Below are 20,501 nucleotides of genomic sequence, written 5' to 3'. Positions count from 1 at the left end.
GTACATTTACAAGAAAGGTCAGAGCAGACTCTACTTCTTAAGGAAGCTGAGATCTTTTAACGTCTGCACCAAAATGTTGCAAATGTTCTACAGGTCTGTTGTTGAAAGTGCAATCAGCTTTGCAGCAATCTGCTGGGGCAGCGGCATCAGAACCAGAGACTTGAAAAGAATTAACAAACTGATCAAGAAAGCTGGTTCTGTGCTTGGAGTAACTCTGGAGCCGCTGGAGTTGATCATCAAAAAAAGAATTCTGTACAAGCTGACGAAGATAATGGAAGATCCTTCACACCCTCTACACAACGCCGTGACGAAACAACAGAGTGTGTTCAGTGGGAGGCTTGTTCAAGTCCGATGCAAGACAGAGAGATACAGAAGATCCTTCCTTCCAGCAGCTATCAGGCTGAAGAACAAAGCCCTTAATTAATTAATGTGATTGTTAAAAAAAAAATAAAAAAATACTACTACTACAATATTGAATTTCCCTTTGGGATTAATAAAGTATTTTTCATTTCATTCATTTCATTTCATTTCATTAGTTCTCTAGTAAAAGTCATGTAGTTGATCAACTTAGAAATATCAGTTCATTCTGTGTTTTTATGAAAAATCTCCACCCTTACCTCAAAATGGTTATTTGTCTTTTGTATTATTTTTTTCCCCCTTCCACGTTTGGCCCACACAACTGTTGGCCAGTTAAAAAAAAAACACTTTAAAAAAGATTGTGTTGATGTTTATTTCAAACCATTGATAGTATTTACAATTTTTCAATTTCTCAGGTGAGACTTTACAAAAACGTATGTTGTGTATGTCTGTCTCCACAGAGGGAATCCCTCAGGTGTACTACTTTGGTCCTTGTGGGAAATACAATGCCATGGTGCTGGAGCTACTTGGGCCCAGTCTAGAGGACCTGTTTGATCTCTGTGACCGCACCTTCTCCCTTAAAACCGTCCTCATGATAGCCATACAGCTGGTAAGACCTTGGAAAGGGAGGTAGCATATCTTTAAACAAATAAACTTACTGTTTTATGGTTTATAGAAAATGTATCACCACTTTGAAAACTCAGTCTAATTTAAGGGCTGCCCAACTGTTGTGATGGGCATTAAAAAAAATGTCTAAATCTAACCCCGAACTCTGGGTTGACAAGTCCTCAAAATGGAAAGCTTGTGATATTTAGCTTCAGCACATCTGGCCAGAAGAGGTCAATGTGTACATGTGAGAGGTAGAGCAGGAGGAAATAAATTCCAGAGTAAGCTGCATACTAGGGCTGCAACTAATGACTATACTGATGGTCGGTTAGTCACCGACTATTAAAACGGCTAGTCGACCAATCGCATTATGTATCTCATGATCATTATAAATGGATCTTATTTCACTTTCAGCTTAGAAATATTGCATAAGGTTGTTAAGTAAGTCTGACGTGCCTCCTCTTTAAATGTTCGAGCATTGCAGACGTACTTCCGTGGTACACAAGGTCCGCTTTACAAATCTCACATGTATTTAATTTATTCTGTAAGTTTAACGTAAAGTTATCCCAGACTTTTAACGTTCTCCACCGCCGTTTTCTTCCCTGGTCCGCCACCATATTTTTCCCCTGGCGGACTTTATTGCACATTTGCAGCTCTCAGCAGAGATATAAAAAAAAGACGATGTCTCTGTATTTTATTTATTTATTTTTTTGCCGACAATAGTCGACAGCTAAATTCATTGTCGACTATTGTTATTGTCGACTATTGTCGACAACGCCGACTAATCGTTGCAGCCCTACTTCATCCTAAAAATTACCATGGGTAAAAAATAATAAACAGAGCTTCCATTTTAATACAGTAGAGCCTGAAGTATTCATGAGTAACAATGTGCATTAATCTTTTGAAAAAACAACAGCAGTAATCGTAGAGTTAAGAGTCAACTGTTCCAACATATAGTCCACTCATTCATCATTTACCAGAGCTGGATTTTTGTTTTGATAAAGCGCTAGAATTTCAGAAGATTATCAAATATTTAGCATATTCATTTAGCTGTGACATGACAGACACAGCTGTGTTTGGAGAAAATACAGAAAAAAATACTTAAATGTCATTTAAAGATATGAGATTGTACAGTAAAAAGAATTTAGATGGTTTGCAGTTGGGTTGAAATTAACCCTGAAACTGTTGAATTTCAAAATGTTTCACTTCTAAAGCATCCTAAAGTTGAGGCAGTAATAGCTCTACAATCGTTCTTATTGTAACTGCATAACTTTGTTTAGTGGGATTACTAAAGTAAAGCTCAACTGGTCTGCATGTGTTTCTAGAGAATCTTTTTTGTTAATTAAGAACAAAGTCAAGCAAATAATAAACGAATAATAAGTGACTGAACTGAAATTTTCCATATTTAAATACTAACATTGCTCCACCATCTCCTTGTCTAGATAACGCGGATGGAGTACGTTCACACCAAGAGTCTGATATATAGAGACGTAAAACCCGAGAACTTTCTTGTTGGGCGACCCGGAAGCAAGAGGCAGCACACCATTCACATCATTGACTTTGGTCTGGCCAAAGAATACATAGACCCTGAGACCAAAAAACACATCCCATACCGGGAGCACAAGAGTCTGACTGGAACGGCACGTTACATGAGCATTAACACACACTTGGGAAAGGGTAAGTTTCCATCACAATAATAAATAAAATACCAATAAAATAATGCAGTAAATGAATGAATGCATAAAATATCACTTATCTCACAGTATTTGCAAACCAACACCATCTACCAGATTTTTAGTTGTCATTTTAATTATTTGTTTGTGTTTCCTAAACACTAGTGACAACATGGTTTACTTTTAATTTTTCTGATACATAACTTTATTTTAAGTAAGGTTCAAGCATCACTAGGCTGGGTGTTTGAATTAAAACCATCAGATTTTTTTAAGGCTTAATCATAAAATAATTTAAAATATAAAATTTTCAATGTTAAATATTAAAAAGCTCCAGAACACTTTTTCTCTAAGTTTCCTGTTACTATTACAAGTTTGTTCTAAAAATAAAATAGTTTAAAAAATTTTTTTAAGCTCTAAATGATTATCTTTTCTGTTTTTTTCCAGAGCAAAGCAGAAGGGATGATTTGGAGGCGTTGGGTCACATGTTTATGTACTTCCTCCGAGGCAGCCTCCCCTGGCAGGGCCTAAAGGTACTGTAGTATATGATGTCACATTCATGTTCACACATGCTAATATACAGTCAGTCTTCTTTATTATTCTTACTGCTTGGCTTTCTTTGTGCTTTTTTTTCTCTCTCTCTGTTATACCTTTTGTCCTCACGACCTTGTGGACAGAGAACCTGTTTACAGCAGGTTCTTTTCATGCTGCTGACATTTCAGTGCCTCCCCACTGATTTTTCTATTTGGACTCAGGACTGAGAAGCTCTCTCTGACACTGAAGATGTTCACTTAAAGTTTTTCTTTTTTCTTTTTTTTTTTTTTTTTTAAAGAAAAGACATGACCAGGCTCCAGCAACATAAAATTCTTAAAATGAGTTTTTCTGCAGATTATGATTTAATTGATATGTATATCATAGTCACTCAATAGCACCTGCCTTATGTCATCAAATTGTTAGCCTACATTATACAACGTTACTTAATTTCAGTTGTTTTCAAACCTCAAAATACATTTTTTCTTGTAATGACAAAGTATGTAGCTAGTTACCCAAATCACCCACACTTACAGATTCTCAAAGTGGGTTTTATTTTACATGTACATAGAGACATTTGTCTAGTCTGGCATCCCCAAAACCCTCAAAATACAATGACAAATGGTGGTAAATGATGTGACAATGCTATCGTACTTTTTCCAGCATTGCCATACCCAATCTCATTTTCTTTTTCTACATAACAGATGGAACAGAAATTTAACTTCCACACTTATTTTGTACTGTTGTTATTGAGTGTCTAAAGCTATAAGAAACAGCCATGCAGACACATTCTTGGATAGCAGGCTAAAGCAGGCAGTAGCGATGCACAGCTTTCCGAGCATCAGTATCAAAGGTGTACATAGAATAGTCGAGAAAGAAAAGATATCTCTTCTGAACATTTGCTGTGTGGGTGGAAGCTCTTGGTAGATGAATGTGAGGGATGCAGCGTGGGGGATGTTGGGTGGCTCAGGCCAAAACAGGCCCTCACCAACACATAACAGCATAAGAGCTCCCATCAAAATACAATGAAATAATACAGTGACAACTAATATACAATTATACTTGGAGTATAACAATGTAAAACATAATAGGTTTCATTTAAATTGATAGAGTATGAAGATATTGATGAGGGAAATAATTTTGGTTTTATCTGCTGGATCCTGGTTAGAATTTGGAAAGAGTTGATTCACTGTAGATGTCAAAGGGTTGAACACATGATCTGTTGAACAGTTGGAAACTGTATCAGTTGTGAGTGCTTTAGGTACAAGCAGTTCACATAGTGGTTCTGTTATGGACTGTAGATTAAAACCGGCACCAAAGCTTGCCATCTTATTAACATTTCTGTACTTCACAGAAAAAGTCAAATCAGGATAGCAATTGTCCCCAACAAGCTCAGATTTTGATCAAGACTTACAACAGTGTGACAGGAACTTCCAGTGATATGCTGGATCATTTAAACTGATTCCATCATTTCATGATTGGAATTTATTTATTTATTTATTTATTTAGTGAGTGAGTGAGTGAGTGAGTGACAGACAAATATGTTATTGTTACATTACATGAAAAGTTTCACCATCACTGCCACAACTTGGAGCACAAGTAATTTAGTGATGTACTGAGCATATTTAAATCTAAAGTGCCATGTCGGATTTCACGGGGTTCCATTGCAAATCCAGGAATGACTCAGGAGCTCAGTATGACTAATCAGGGAATTTGCATCTGTCTGCAACGCAGTTGCCCAAGATAAAATGTGTTTAAATATCACACCTATTAATTTTCCTTGCATACAGCTATGTTATACTTAAATTTTATATATAAATAAAAACTGTTATTGCAAATTCCTTTCCTTCAAGGCCGACACATTGAAAGAGAGGTATCAAAAGATTGGAGACACCAAACGAGCTACACCGATTGAAGTCCTCTGTGAAAGCTTCCCTGGTCAGTAGTAGCAACTAGTTTCCTTTATTATTGTGTTATTTCTCTTCTGTGTTAGTATATATATATATATATATATATATATATATATATATATATTTTGTTCTCATTTGACAGTGTGCTCTCTTTTGTTACAGAAGAGATGGCCACCTACCTGCGTTATGTGAGGAGGCTGGACTTCTTTGAGAAGCCAGATTATGACTACTTGAGGAAGTTGTTCACTGATCTGTTTGACAGGAATGGCTATGTCTTTGACTATGAATACGACTGGGTCGGCAAATCACTTGTGAGTGCATCCTAATGAAACCACTCATCCTCCTACTTCTGCTGTCCTTCAAACATAAGATGTTTGCACTGCCAACTCTCAAAGCTACAGCTGCTTTATTACTCTACTTCTAGTTATATTAAACTATATTGTGATATATTAATTTTAACCAGGGGTTTTTAAAGTCTGAGACAGTATGGCTCCCCTCACATAGTTTGGGAAAACATACACTTCTAACCTTTCCACTTTGTTTGCTGAATTCCTGCATCCCTGTTGGAGCATGATTAGTGGTTTAATCCCACACACATTTAGCAAGTGAGCTAGCATTACCACATATTGCTGTTTGGTGTATCTAGACTACATTAAAACATTAACGATCTGTCCTAAGTAGGGGTGGGCGATATTGCCCCAAAAAATTATGTCACAAAATCATTCTAAAATGTCTCTGACAATATCACAGGCGATATTGACGTCTTTGGCCTCACAATAAGTTACAGCAGTGGTTCCCAACCTATTTTCCTTGGGGACCCCCTTCATGCAAATGCTAAAAAGCCATGGACCTCCATGTCTCACCCCATGCTGAAACCATGCTTGGTTTTATGCTTTCAGAAGTGAGATTCACATCATAAATAATCTATTCTGGATAGATATAGACCAATATGTTTTTTTTTTTTTAGGGCTGATACTGATTATTAGTAGTCAAGGAGGCTGATAACTGATATGTGGAGCCGGTATTCATTTGCAGTAAAAGTTAAAATAATGGCGTCAAACTTTGGAATAATTCAAACTCTTTGTTTAAATGCCTTTAAGTTAAGCATATTTTTATTTAACAAACAACAAGTGCAGGAAGTTTCCAGGGTCAGCAGCATCTCTTAAAAAAGTAAAGTGAAAATGTAAATAAATAACTTCCTGAAGTTTTATAAAGTAAATCAAACAAATTTAAATAAAATTGGCAAAGAAATCAGTATTCCCAGATGAGTAGCACCAGATTGGGGTACAGAAAGCAGAGCTGCTTAGTATGCTCCCCAGTGAGACGGCTACTTTTCGTCTCATAAATTGCCATGTGATTCCATGTGTGATAGCAGGGACCCTGTCATTCAAAACTAGACTGTTACATTACTAACAGTTAATCTTAGAGTAGCTGAAAAAATAATACAATAGCAATAGAAGAGACTATTCATCCCTTTTTGTGTAGGCTTTATGATGCAGTTACATTGTCTTAAATCTTGAACAGCAATGTCCTGCTCTTCTCTACAAGAATTAAAGACAGCGTCAGGACATACTTTATCTAACAATGTGTAATTTTCTGCTGCTTGAGATATCGCAATCAACACAGAAAAATGTAAAGTAAAATAACTTGGTAGTCAATATTGCCCAGAAAGATGCAGCTTTGCTTCCAGTTGCTGTGGCTTTTCATGTGGCCTACACACACACACACACACACACAACTGTTCTCTAGCCATCCCCTCAACATGCTCCCCTGCAATAAAACTAACAGAATTTTACTCTCTTTCACTCACTCACTCACTCACTCACACACACACACACACACACACATACTTCTACTATACCAGACTATTTCCATATCGATATTATCAGCAACCTTGTTTTAAGTGATAAACAGGCACGTGTGGAGGGACTGCAAGCAAGCAGAGCTGCCGCTTATGTTTAACGTTACTAGTAGTTGTGAGTCGTAGAAAACTGGTGCGTTTGACAATTTTGGGAGAGGCTGCTGCCTTAGCTTACTTTGACACTGCTCACATCTGCTCACCAGAGCTTCTCCACTTGGCAAACCCTTTTCTCCTCTGTGCCGTGTGTGTGAGCACTTTGCATGTACACAGCTTTTACTGCTAATTGGCTGTTACGCTGTGTGTGTAGCCATTCAGATGGTGCTGTGGGTGGGTCAATGCTGGAGACAGAGTAGTGACTGCAGACAGAGAGGCATGGTTGTATCACAGCCAAAAAAAACCATAAGTCATTGGATTAAAACAAAAATGCTGAGTCCTGTTCTACCATAAAGCCAAAGCTAAATTAACAACATACAGTATAGCCTTTAATCACATGGCATATTAATCACAAATGGCTTTGTTCAAAGCCTCGGGGACCCTCTGTGTTTTTTAAGGGGACTCTCTTATTAATAAAGGCATATAGCAAAATAGAGCGTCTCTCGGACACACACATATATATATATATATATATATATATATATATATATATATATATATATATATATATATATATATATTTCCATCTATCGCGCTTCTATACCCGCTTACTCACATTCTGGGTTGCAAATTGGGGGCTGGAGCTTATCCCAGTAATTAGCATGCGAGTGGCAGGGTACACCCTGAGCAGGCCACCAGTCTTTTGCAGGGCCAACACGGTAGGGGTGTTTATTTCGGCACAACACTAGGGCCTACTGTGACTGTTTTGAAGTGGGGGAGGTGCTTGCGGCAGCACTGCTGCTCGCTAAAAAGAGTAAGAACGATCATGCTGTCACTTCAGTCTCCAATAACACCAGCAAGCATTGCTAGAGAGTCACCTAAGGGCTCTGAAAACTCGTTCAATACAGCAATAGTCGCTAGGTTGGCAACAGTGAGTAGCAATGATGGAGGGTTTACTTCCAGCATTTGTCCGAATTTACCTTTGGAATCAGGAGATGTGTACGTCATCTGGAACGCAAGACAAAATAGCAGAGCGTAATAGGTTAAAATTATTTTTATAATAATTGTTTTCTTGTCTTATCTCTGGTGTTGGAATCGTTTCTTGCTAAAATAGAAATATTATATATTGCACAACCCTACTCAACATTGCTTTTATCTGCCATGTTTCCTTGTTTACTCGCTCAGCTGAGCTCGCCTGTGCCACATGGGTTGAGGTGTAGTTAGATGGCATCTTCGCACCAGAAATGTGACATCATGATATTACATTTTCTGTTATCTTGACTGATACAATATGTCACACCTCTAGTCCGAAGGTAATTATTTTTTTACTTTATGAACAACATTCAAATTCCCCCAGAGGGTAATGTATGTCAGCTGTTTAATAATATAATAACTATCAAAGGTATTCTTTTTCTGATAATATGCATTTCATTTTCATTCATTGAATCTCACTTAAATCGTTTGGAGTCCTCTTTGGGAGGTCTGCCTCCCACTTTGAAAACCTAAGATTTAAAGGAAACTGAAAAAGGAGGAAACATTGCTATTTTTACACTAAGGTTTTTTTATTTATTTTTTTTCATTTTATTTTATTGTCTCTCTCACAGCCCACACCGATAGGCCCTATCCCCAGTGACACCCCCCTGCAGCCCAGCAGTAGAGACAAAGCACAACAGCAGACCAAAAACCAGGTAAGTTCATCAACTTGAAACAACAGCAAACACCACTATCAGTCAATCTACTTGACTGACTGCTCAGCCAACTCTTCCATTCAGGTTCCTATACTGGACTACTATTCTAGATCCCAGCTACAAGTGACATCTGGAGAAAATTACTGCTGTTTCCTTTTCCTGTCAGTTCTGATGGGTTGACCATGAAGTTGTGTCTCCTTTAAAGGTTTTCGTTTGATCAAATAAAATGATCTGTTGCTATTGGGGAAAGTAACTTAAATGCGCAGTCATGAGGGAGACTGTTCTGCTCCAGCTGTGAAAGAAAGCAACATTTATGGCTTCAATTTATTTCTTCACACCTTGCCACTCTAAGCACCGGTCATTGCATGCATGAGTTGAAAATGCAAATTGCATTGTTCATACCAGTAATGACAAGTTGTATGCTTAGTTTGTGACAAAGTGTAAAATCTTTAATAGCATGCTGTCTGGGTCGTGTTTGTTTTTTTTTTTGTTTTTTTTTTTTAAAGGAGCAGAATAATATGGTTTTATTATCTAAAAACAGCCATAAAATATGACTGATGAGCATAAATTGATGGCACAGATTATGTTGTTATACTTGAGGAGTCTGAGTCATCGTTTCTCATAAAGCCGTAGAGGGTAGGCATTTGATTTTATGACTGACTTATTACAGTGGACTCTAGCCTCTTTTACTGCTCTCCATTTGATGTGATTGGCTTGGTAACAACTGGCCACCTACAAAGGCTGGCAAAGAACCTCCTTCTATACTGTGTACATTGCTCATAGCTGAAAGCCTGGGACATACTAGTTAAAGCAGTGCCTGCTGTCTCTGTTGTTAAGGATGATATATCTGGGTAAGAATAGTAATTAATGTTAATAAAACAAAGGAATAAAAGACCTAACTGCCCCTTAGACCATAGGGTGTGATTAAAGTACAAATAATGCTACTATCCAAATACTTGATGTAAGATAGATTATTGTCTGTGTTGTATTGATTATTCAGTGCTAGCTGAGATGATCAAGGCTGTTTTCTTTTACTCCTGCATGACTTTATTAGTGTGTTGATCTGTGCTTTACATAAATTTTTGCTTCCCTCTCCTCCTCTATTAACATAGTTTGTCTTAATAAGCCTGCTTCTGCTTGGAAAATGTATTCTATAATTTTTTTTATTTGTTTTTGTTTCTTTTTTTTTTTTTTGTTTGTTTTCAATCACTCCCCCTCCTCCTTATCACTTTTCCCTCCACACATCTTCCCTCACCCCCTTCCACTACATTACCTCACCCCTCACCTCACCTGCAACCCCCTACCCCCTATTCTCACATCACAACCACCTGCCTCAACCCTTTTTGCTCTTTGCATCAAGTCGCCTGAGCCCAAAGGAAGTGAGTCTCAGCCCACCCCTGTGACCAATAAGGAGACTCTGGGGTCGCACCTCACAGCTGAGCGGCTGGGGGGCTCTGTTCAGGTACCACTGCTGCTACTGCTGCTGCTCTGATGGCTTGTGCATGAATTCACCTAGTTTTGTGTCTTGACTCCCACATTCCCTTCGACACCACACTGCCTGCCTGTTAGATGCTTTGTCTTGTCTTTTGTGTGTTTGCATCATAATCTTTGAACGCTTGTGTGTCATTGCTTTGTTTGTTGCACTCACTGCTGGACTTGGCTTGTCTGCTTGTATCCTGCCTGAAATAAAGGCTGTGCAGAGTTAACATTAAGAAATGTGTAAACCTCATGAAGTAGAGATTAATTCAAGTTTCATATATGGCTTAGATTTTTTTATTAGTCATAACAAAATTATTATTATTAGCCATATTTATCTGAACCATAAACTTGGATAATTTTATTCCATGTGTAAATTATATCTAAGGTCCTGTTGTGTTTCACCAGGAAAGAGGTTTCTGTAGTAAATTAGACACAAATGGGCCACCTAGGGTTGGCTAATAGAATTGCAGGTTTTAAATGGCAGATTCACGTTTCTGTTGCAGTTTGTATTCACATGCAAAGTATAAAAAAAAGTTTTCCTTGTTCTTTCTCTTGTTCATACTTTTCATCGGGAAATCCTTTTTCCGATGTTTTTTTTTTTTTTTTTTTAATATTCTGCTTTCTCAGTCTTTAAGAAAACATTTTCAATAGACATTTCATGGTGTGTTTTGAAGACATGACATCACAAATACAGAGTGTAACACTAAACAACTCTAACTTTGTAAAAGCTACTCCTTGGAGGGGATGAACAGGAGGAATCACTGCAGCAAGAAAAACTTCTTTCAACATCTGTATGAGGTCCAGTTTTAAAATGGATATAAAAAATAGGTGGAACATGCAGTTGCTTTAGTCTGCTCATTCCAGGTTACATGCTTAAGTGCTCTCCCTGTCTGAGAGGGCTCATCTCTGGAGTTAATTAAAGTTGCATATTTTCATGTAAATGTCCACCTTGCAGTTTTCAGTGCAGTGTGCTTGTGTTTGAGCAGTCTGTGGCATCTTCCTCTAACGTTGCAGGTGATGAGCTCAACGAATGGCGAGCTGAATACTGATGATCCCACAGCTGGACACTCCAACGCTCCCATCACTGCTCCCACTGAGGTTGAAGTGGCTGACGAAACCAAGTAAGGAAGTTAAAATAAAAATCCACATGCAGGAAAAACATCTGATTGTCTTTTTCTTTCTACTCACTGCTTGATTATGTTTTACTAAATAATCTAAATCTTGTAGCAGTTTTTTTTTTTGTGTTCCTCATTTAGTTTAGCTTATTTAGATAACTTTTTAAGCCAAGCATAGTTAGTAATATGCATAAAGTTACCAGTCAGCAACCATGAATTCACTATAAATAGATGCAGTTCAAGCAACTTGCTGCAGGAGATGATTTCAGCCATGTGATCAGTGCTGGCTGAACTTAAAACTCAGTTTCAATCAGAACATTTGCACACATTGATGAAATCGGCTTACGGACAAGTTACCTGGTTACTGTCTGTGTGTTTACATGTGCAGCACCTGAGTTATGAGATTTGTCATTACTTGATACTGGTAGTACTGCTCACTTTAAGTATGGGACAGCTTAGAATTTGAACAGTTAGGAGAGTTTGTCAGTATGTCCATCTTGACTAAACTATTTTAAATTTGTGTGACAGTTCATGACACATTAGGTGCTAATGTATGTTTATTGGCATTCTTAGTAAATTGAAAACACAGCAGTATCAAAACTTTATTAAGTTCGAGCTTCTAAAGTTTGCTGTAGCTCTTTATCAGTCTCTTTTTTTTCTATATGCTCTCAAAATCTCAATATTGCTTAATATAACTTTTGTTTTCCTCCAGGTGCTGTTGTTTCTTCAAAAGGAGAAAGAGGAAAGCCCTCCAGAGGCACAAGTGAAAGAAGAGAATAGAGAGAACTTGAAACATTGTGGTCACTGTCAAGTTTTAAATGGAAGCAACTACACAACCCCCCTGTCCCTTATCTCTTACCAACTTCCCCCTCACTTCTGTATCCTCTCACCTTCCTCCCCCATCACCATGTACCTCCTCTTCGCGCTCTTTCTCTTTCTCAGTGCTCCCCGGCTACTGCCAAGTTGAAGGAATGTTGCAGTCCTACTGACTCCACAACAGACTCTTGATTCCTCTTTTGATGGGAAAAAATAAACATACCTGCATTACAACAGGGGAGGCTTGAGAAGTTTAAAGAATAAAAAGGAAAAAAAGAAAAAAAATGCTGTAACAATGAAACTCGAATACCATGGCGTGAATATGAAAAAAAGATGCTGTTTGAAGCAGTTGTATTCTAGATTCCATACAGAGTGTGTGTTGTTCCAGGGGAAACCATTAACATGGTTTGAGTGAAAGAAATCTGCTCCTTAGGAAATTGTTAATTTTCTTTTCTTTGGTGTGTGTTTTGGGATCAAAGTAAAGAGGAAAAGGTGAACTATGCTGATATTAAAGGAGAGGCGCAGGAAGCATTTCATCTATAAAACTTAATTTGGAAGATTTTAATGTTTTTTTTCCCCCCCTTTTTTTCTCTTTTGTAAGTGAATCCTCAGTTTTTGAAGTCAAATCCCTGCATTGAATACTTATGTTTATGTTATAGTGTTCTGGAGTTAAATTTTTCCTCACTTTGGCTTTTTTTTTGTCTGTCAACGTGATCATTGTAGCACAGTCACTGGCCTCAGGTACTGTGGAAGAATGAGAGAAACAGATATTAAGCTCTCTTATTATTATTATTATTATTATTATTGCACTTTTGGGGAAAAAAGCATTACAGTGGAAAACTAAGTTTGAAATTAACAGTTAAAAAAAAACTTAATAAAGACTGATCTAGGAAGAGTCCTTCACAATGCTTATATCTGAGTTATGGCTTAAAAAGTTGTCTATTTACATCGAAAAAGAAAACATGTCTTTTGATTTTTATTTCTTACATCAAAATAATTTACCAGGAAATCATAGTTTGTGCCTTTTTAAGTAAAATGTTTAAAGCTCAAATGAGTGTCCCGCAATGACATTTTATCTAATCTGACCCAAATGCTCAGTGGATTACTGTGTGAGAGTTTGTGTGTTTGTGAGGTTGCATGCGTGTGCTTGCTAATACGGAAGATGTTGTAAGCAAATATGAGTAATGACTGTGTGCACATCCCCTTCTATCACTTATGCATCTTCCTCCCCTACTTCCTGCTGCAGTCAGCGCATCTGTACCTTGGTGGCATTTGTTCTGGAGAGAGGTCGGGATCATCTGTGCTGTCAGCTCAAAAACAGATTTGACAGTAAAAATCTCAAATGTGTTTGGAGACTTTTTTTTATTATTATTATTATTATTTGGATGTCTCTGCCAGACTAGCAACTCATTAGTGTTTACTTGTTTAAAATGTACAATAGGTCTCTTGAATTGGCTTACTCTTCTGTTCAGACCATACAAGAGCAGTGATTTTTTTTTCTTTGAAGTTTCTTTGTGACGACAGATGTGATTTTCCTGTTTTGTTCTTTTTCTGTTTTTGTTTCCATCAAGCAAACAATTTAAAATGTAATACCACTGCATAATTTCCCACAAGACAACTGGATGGCATCTATAATCACACCTCTTTACACCCCACTCTTCCTGTTTAACAGGTTTTTTTTTGTTAAAATACTTTGGCTATGTCCCTGATGCCATTATAATCTGTTTCACTGTCTTTCTAAAACTCTTCCTTTGTTTTTCCAGGCCAATCTTTATTTGTTAAAAAGAAAAAGGCAAAGTAGTCCTTTTAAGATCAATTTGAGCCTGCTTATCCTTATTTGCCTTGGACAGCTTACTGACCAAGGCAGTGAAGGGGTCTGTTGTCTCAAAAATATATAGAAAGAGAGACATGACAGAAAGGATGTATAAAATAATGCAGATGACTTTGTATTCAGTATAAGTTTGTGTCTGGATGTCAACTAAGTCATTTGTGTCCAGCGGCCCATTTTTTCATCATCTGTCCATAATTATAATGAATTGGTTCCTGTAGTTTAACTTCAGATCAACCCATTACACAAGACCATTTGACCAGTATTTCACGAATATATGGTGTGAATAACAACCATGTTAAACGTCATAAACCAAGAATAGGAGGTTTGTCATCAGAGGCGGTTGAAGCTGAAGGTTTTGTGACTGATTATTTTTAGCTGGGTGTCAGTTGGTGTCAATTTCATTTGATTCACACAAGCAGCTGTTGTACACACCAAGACCCACATATATTTCAGATCTTGAAATCCTATCTGGCTTGCAAAAATGTTTATTTTCATGTTATGAATTAAATTTTAAAGTTATGAGTAGCAAATGGGTTTATCTAAGCAGGTGCTGGAGGACTGAAGTTCTTAAATCCATGTAAAGAACCGAACGAGAAACCTGCTGTGTAAGAGTTTTAATTGCCACTCATAACCATGACTTAATTTAAACGGCATATAAAGCGTTTACATTGCAGAGCTGTATGTTAGCCGCTATATGATGATTAAAACACGCTTCCGGATGTTCAGAGGATAACTGGAAACACCGTGCGCCTTTACGCGTGAAGGCCTCCCTGGATCTAAAGCGCTGTTGAGGATAGGGAACACTTGCTTGCGCACCAAAATATTCCACTGAAAACCACCGATTCAGCTGGCCTGTGTGGGGACCCAGCTTGATAATGCATTACACTGCATTTATTATGTTATTTCTTATTGGGGAGATTTTTTGAAGATGTTCAGACCAGGGTTGAACTGTGCTTCTGCTCTACGTCTCATGGTGTAACTATTTGCAACATGTATTTGTAAATATGACAACGACAGATCTCTTATTGTGAATAAAGGAAGTTTTATCACAGGAGTCAGTCATGGAGCAGTTTGTGCCAGCTGATCCGTTTTTTCCCCCAGTCTGCAGGCGGGTATATTATGAAGTCGCACACTTTCGTAACGGCCTGTGCGCATCTATGTGGTTTAGATATTTACTGGTCTACCTCCAGTCCTCCGTGCTTGGGTTCAGGAGCATGCGCTGGAATGTTGCTGCTGACTGGCGAAATAAGGGTGGAGTGTGTACGCCTCGTGGCAGATGTGAATCAGACAGGACGACGGGCATCCTGTAACCTGCAAGTATCAGTGTTATCTGTTGTTTACATGACGTAAAAGCAAACCAACATGTTGCCTACCTACAATTAAAATGTACTTTAATTGGGTATAAATTGTTGCGTTGTGTATTGATATTTAGAATCACAATATAGGCTATGTTTGACTGTTTACTCATAAAGGAAATTAAGCTTTAAACTACAATAATCCATAATTTTTTGTTCTGATCAATAACCTCAAGACACTAGCTTATCTAATATATATATATATATATATATATATATTTACGGTCTCTAAGCTGGTGGTTCAGTGGAGAGATTAACATAAATACCAGTGTGCTATTCTTTTTAATGTTAAGCTCTAGTGTCTAAGCCTCTGGAGCTGAAATCATTACTGCCCCCTTCCGTAGATGCCATGTCATCCCATGCATTTGTTCTGCATGTTTGAGTGAGCAAATCCTCAGAGAGAACCTGCTCATCAACAGGTGGTCAAATAAATAAAAAATAAAACCCGCTCGCCCGTCCGCATTATCTGGGGGAAAGAATAACCTAACTGGTTTTATTCATCTGCCCAAGTGTTTCGCAATCCACCGGTGAGCAGCAAGTTCTGTTTCTTGTATTTCTACAGAATCCGAGGTGCTGGGGTAATGTGCAAGTTATTTGCAGGGCACAGTGGCTTCCAAGAATCTCCTTTGGCTGTTGGAGAACCATAAGAGACAACGAGATTCCCCCTGTCTTTAGGTTTTATGCCAAGCTTTGATTTAGAACTGCTGCTTTAATAAACTCCTGATTAATTTATCATTGTGGCAACCATTGCAACCATTTCTAGGTTTTTGACTGAATTATTATACACGCTGATCTTAAGATTATATGTAAACCAGCTCTTAGTCAACATTTTCTCAGATTCCTTTCTTCCATCCAAGCTTTAGAGATTTTAATGATTGTCTTTAATATAACAGCAATACAAAGGAATAAGCCAAGTGCAGAATTTATCCAAGTGAATGGCAGAACAAGCAACAGGGCACAAATAGCTAATTTCCTCAGGGCCAAAAACAGAACTTGTATTTCAAAGATAAGGACAGGGAGTTTATTATATTATTGTTTCATTGTATTTTCTAGTGCAGCTCACACATTAAGGCTTAAAATAGTGTCAGAGATAGTTGCTTTAAATATATATTTTTACTGTATGTCTCTGGCATCAGTCAGAGACTTAAACAGAATGAACAGGAAGGCTGGTTCTTTGCTGGAGATAACTCAGGAGATTGGAGCTGATTGTCCAGAAGAAAAATGCTGCACAAGCTGCTGGGAATAATGGACAATTCTTTGCTTTCTCTACACAACACAGTGAAGAAACAACAAAGCATGTTCCATGAGAGACTTCTTCAACTCCAATGCAAGACAGAAACGTACCAGAGATCATTCCTGCCAGCAGGTATTATCCTCTGGAACAAGTCACTATCTTCTTCTGCTTAATTATTATGGTTTTTATTTAAAAATTATAATAATTTTTCACTGTATAGATCACAATAAATGTTAATCACAAAATAAGTAATTCTGCAATTACCCTTGGGGGAATTTCAGGTAGATTTGTGCTGTACTCCAGGGAATAATAAATGTAATAAATAGTTGTATCTTTGTTTTTTTTTTTGTTTTTTTTTTTTTTTAAAGCAAAATGTAGCTTTGTTTTCATGGATCAAAGAGCCTGACAGATAAAATGGTTGATGCTATGAAAGTCATACTCAGGCAGAGCAATCAGCCCTGCAGGTGAGTTCCTGTGACTGACTCTATGGTCTTTAACTTAAAATAAAACTCAGTGAAAGCTTTGAAGAAGAAGGCAGACACAAAATAAACGACAAAGATCTGTCTGGTTTTACTTCTCTTTTTTTTTTTTTAGTCTTACCAGAAAATAATGTCCCCATGCTAATCTTCAAAGTTCATTTCTCCAGCAACAGTAAACTAAGTAGCTTTGAGCTCAGCATCGTGCCTCTGGATCTGACAATTAAATTCAATAAAAATAAATAAATAACAACAAATAGTTATAACCCAAGTAAACCTAATCAATTATGACCCAGTTTAGTCCATTTTTGAAAATAATTGTTTTGAATAATACTTTTCCTGGCCACCATTTTACAGTAATTGCCCCAAATGTTTGGGACCCAAAATATCCTGGTGGTCACTCCACTGTGAGTCACATCAGATTAAGGTCCCAGGATGGAATCTGATGTGGGCTACATGGACCACCTCCAGATGTTGACTAAGTGAGTTGACTTAGATCCGCTCAGATTCAGATCTCTGAATGCATCCTCAGTTCTTAAGTGTATTCACACTTAGTGCTGTTTAGTTGAGCTCATATCATCCAGGTTTAAACAGTATGTATAACATATGTAACTTAAAAATGCTGTTCAGTCAACACGAGCAACAAACTTGCATGAGGAAGCTGCTCTGCATTTTATGTATCTGTCCTAAGACATATTGGCACAGTTGCTCAAAGTAAAATAAAGCAATAACTCTTAATATTTATATAATTTTTTTATTTCAGAAAAAAGAATTTGAATTTAATTTAAAACTATCTGTTAAAATATTTCTTTATGTATTTCTGTATCCCTTTAAACATTTATTGGTTAATCATTAATCCAGTTTTCTTACCAGACAACTTCTCTGTTAGAGCTGAACAACAGCAAACATCAGGAAAGACATCAATACAGACAACTGGGCCGAGCAATGAGAAATAATTATTATTATTATTATTATTATTATTATTGTTGTTGTTGTTGTTGTTGTTGTTGTTGTTATTATTATTATATTTATTTATTTATTCCTATGCAAAATTAGATCACAAAAATGGGTTACCCAGTTTAACGTGTACTTGACCTTTTGTCTTTCCAACACTACAACTACTTAAAAATGTCTGTTGGCCTACTTTCTTTCCTACTCTCCTCCACAGCTCAGATTTATGCTGCCCAAAGTCCTTTTGCTTTTATCATGATGTCATGGGGACATTGGTGACATTGCATTGACGGCTGCCCTTTGCCTTTTTACGATTTCCAGCCAGCTAATCAGAATATGGAACAGGTACGATATGAGCTCCAACCGCAGTGAGTGGGAGTGTTTCAGGCACTTTCTTCAATTAGTTTTATTCAGTACGTCAGGAACAGATGTACTTCATATTTTAGATCCATGAAGCTCATCAGTGTATAAACGTGCTGAGAAATAATTTTCTTTCTTATAGCTTTTTCGCCTTGCGATGGACTGGCGACCGGTTCAGGGTGTGCCCTGTCTCTCGCCTGCTAATTGCTGGGATAGGCTCCAGCTTCCTCGTGGCCCTAAATTGGAATAAGTGGTACAGAAAATTAATGAATTAATATCATTTATAATTTTTGTGACTTCTTAAAGCAACATCTGTGCTAGTTTTAAAACCATACTACCATCTTGTGGATGAATATGTAAATACAACAATTTACTGGTTGATTATGAAGAGAAGTGGCTGATATGAGAAAAGTATAAAAATCAAAACACATGACTGAGCAATAAATTTACAGCTCCATTCATAAACAAATCTGATCAATTTTCAAGTTCATGGAAAAAACATGAAACATTTTCCTCATCAGATTTTTGCTTTCCACTGTAAATAAAGTCAAATTCCTCATTTGACCCAGCAATGATTGTGGCACAGATCCAAACAAGTGAACTGAGTGAGGGGTTCTGTGAGTGTAAGCGGGAGAGGTGACACTTTGCTGAGTATGAATATTTGTAGAATTTCTTAAATTTGAGTTTTTATCCCCTGGATTTATAACTTTGAAACACTTGCTAGTTATCTGGAAACCCAAGAGAATAACCAAACTTACTGTATCAGCTCAGAGAATGATTTTCTGCCATTAAGAAGAATATTAAAGTTGCTCTTTAACATATGATGTTTACAAAATAATATATTTAAACATTAATTAAAAAGAGTACAAAATGTTTTGTTGAGTAATTTAGTTTTAAATGCACAAAATTTAACAACATAGGGAGAGTTACAACAAAAAAAAGTTAAAAATGACAGAAATTAAGCTGAACATGGTGATTATTGTAATAAATTCTTTAAACTTTTTGTATACTATTACAGATTTTAAAAAACGTTTAATCATATTACTCTGTTAAACCTCATGTTATACTGTATATATTTTTTCTGTGTTATGAACAGATCTGATCAAGTCTTTTTGTTGTATATGAGCTTTTTGATAATGTTTGTTAAATATTTTAATAACTCTATAAATCAGTAAGCAACTCACTAATTTGAATCAGATTCTCATTGCTATGGAAATAAGAAAACTTCTGCATTTTTTTCCAAAGTCAAAGCATTTTTCATACGGCTTGGTTTGTTTTAATGACGTTTTTTTCTTGCAGTTGAAGCAGGAGTTTTGTTTTCACTGTGAAGCTGTGATTTGCCCTTGTGACAGCTGTGTCAATCTGATATTACTTCAGCGACTGTCTGCAGCTTCATTGTTATGATTTAAAGTAGAAAAGCAGCTTTATTTCTGAAATAAATAAATAAAAAAACCTTATTTGCTTAATACAGTTATTGGGGGCACTAATGTGGAATGAAGGTTAAAGGGTCTTACAGAGCAGTGTGACTTAAAGCCTACAGTAAAAAAATAAATAATAATAAATAAATAAATAAATAAACCACACTGCAATTTTATTGAGAAATTGAGATGACTAAAACAAATATGAACTAACAGAAGAGTATGAGAATCAAAATTTTGCATATAGGATGAAAGAGGAGGGCCAGGGAGTAATTAATAAGTAATAGGTCTGTAAGCGTAATTGCCAACAAAACATGTAATCTTTCTTTTCCTTTAACAACTTTAAAAATATGAATCAAAGTGAGTTAACAGAACAATGCTCCTTAAATAAAACAATTATATAATTAAGTTACTTATATAGAAATGTATTTTATGGTGTCTGTACATCTGTATATGATATATCTGTACATGAAATAATTAATTACATATCCAGATGTAAATGAGCTTTAGAAAACTATCTGCTAAAATATCTAAGTTACAAATGTAGTTGATCTTGTTTCAAAACAGGAATTTTGTTTATTTCACTTTAGACGTTTTCACCTGATTAAGGGACTATTTTTCGTGGCGGAAAACTACGAACGCGATTAAGATTATTACAGAGTTGTATTGCTATCTATTTGTCTACTCGTTTCAATTCATCACAAAAAAGTATTTTTAGACTGTACACATAACCTACTTAAAATCAATTGT

General features: G+C 36.7%; 1 protein-coding gene across 6 annotated transcripts in view; it reads left to right on the top strand.

Annotated features, from left to right (window-relative positions):
* The window catches only part of csnk1g2b (casein kinase 1, gamma 2b), a 42,108-nt gene extending 27,097 nt beyond the window's left edge, over positions 1-15,011 (top strand). For 3 of the 6 annotated variants that reach the window (XM_042006635.1, XM_042006637.1, XM_042006636.1), the window contains exons 4-12: positions 819-967; positions 2,406-2,640; positions 3,081-3,166; positions 5,018-5,102; positions 5,237-5,385; positions 8,633-8,716; positions 10,077-10,178; positions 11,210-11,316; positions 12,023-15,011. In XM_042006635.1, coding sequence (XP_041862569.1) covers positions 819-967; positions 2,406-2,640; positions 3,081-3,166; positions 5,018-5,102; positions 5,237-5,385; positions 8,633-8,716; positions 10,077-10,178; positions 11,210-11,316; positions 12,023-12,077 — 1,052 coding nt within the window. In that variant the 3' untranslated portion in view covers positions 12,078-15,011. The remainder of the gene's footprint in view (positions 1-818; positions 968-2,405; positions 2,641-3,080; positions 3,167-5,017; positions 5,103-5,236; positions 5,386-8,632; positions 8,717-10,076; positions 10,179-11,209; positions 11,317-12,022) is intronic. The other 3 variants (XM_042006638.1, XM_042006640.1, XM_042006639.1) reach the window with 3 other exon arrangements.
* The last annotated feature ends 5,490 nt before the right edge of the window (positions 15,012-20,501 follow it).

This window comes from Melanotaenia boesemani, chromosome 14 (genome assembly GCF_017639745.1).
Source record: "Melanotaenia boesemani isolate fMelBoe1 chromosome 14, fMelBoe1.pri, whole genome shotgun sequence".
Classification (NCBI taxonomy): domain Eukaryota; kingdom Metazoa; phylum Chordata; class Actinopteri; order Atheriniformes; family Melanotaeniidae; genus Melanotaenia; species Melanotaenia boesemani.
The sequence above is the reverse complement of the archived record's forward strand: the minus strand, read 5'-3'. Positions and strand labels throughout refer to the sequence as shown.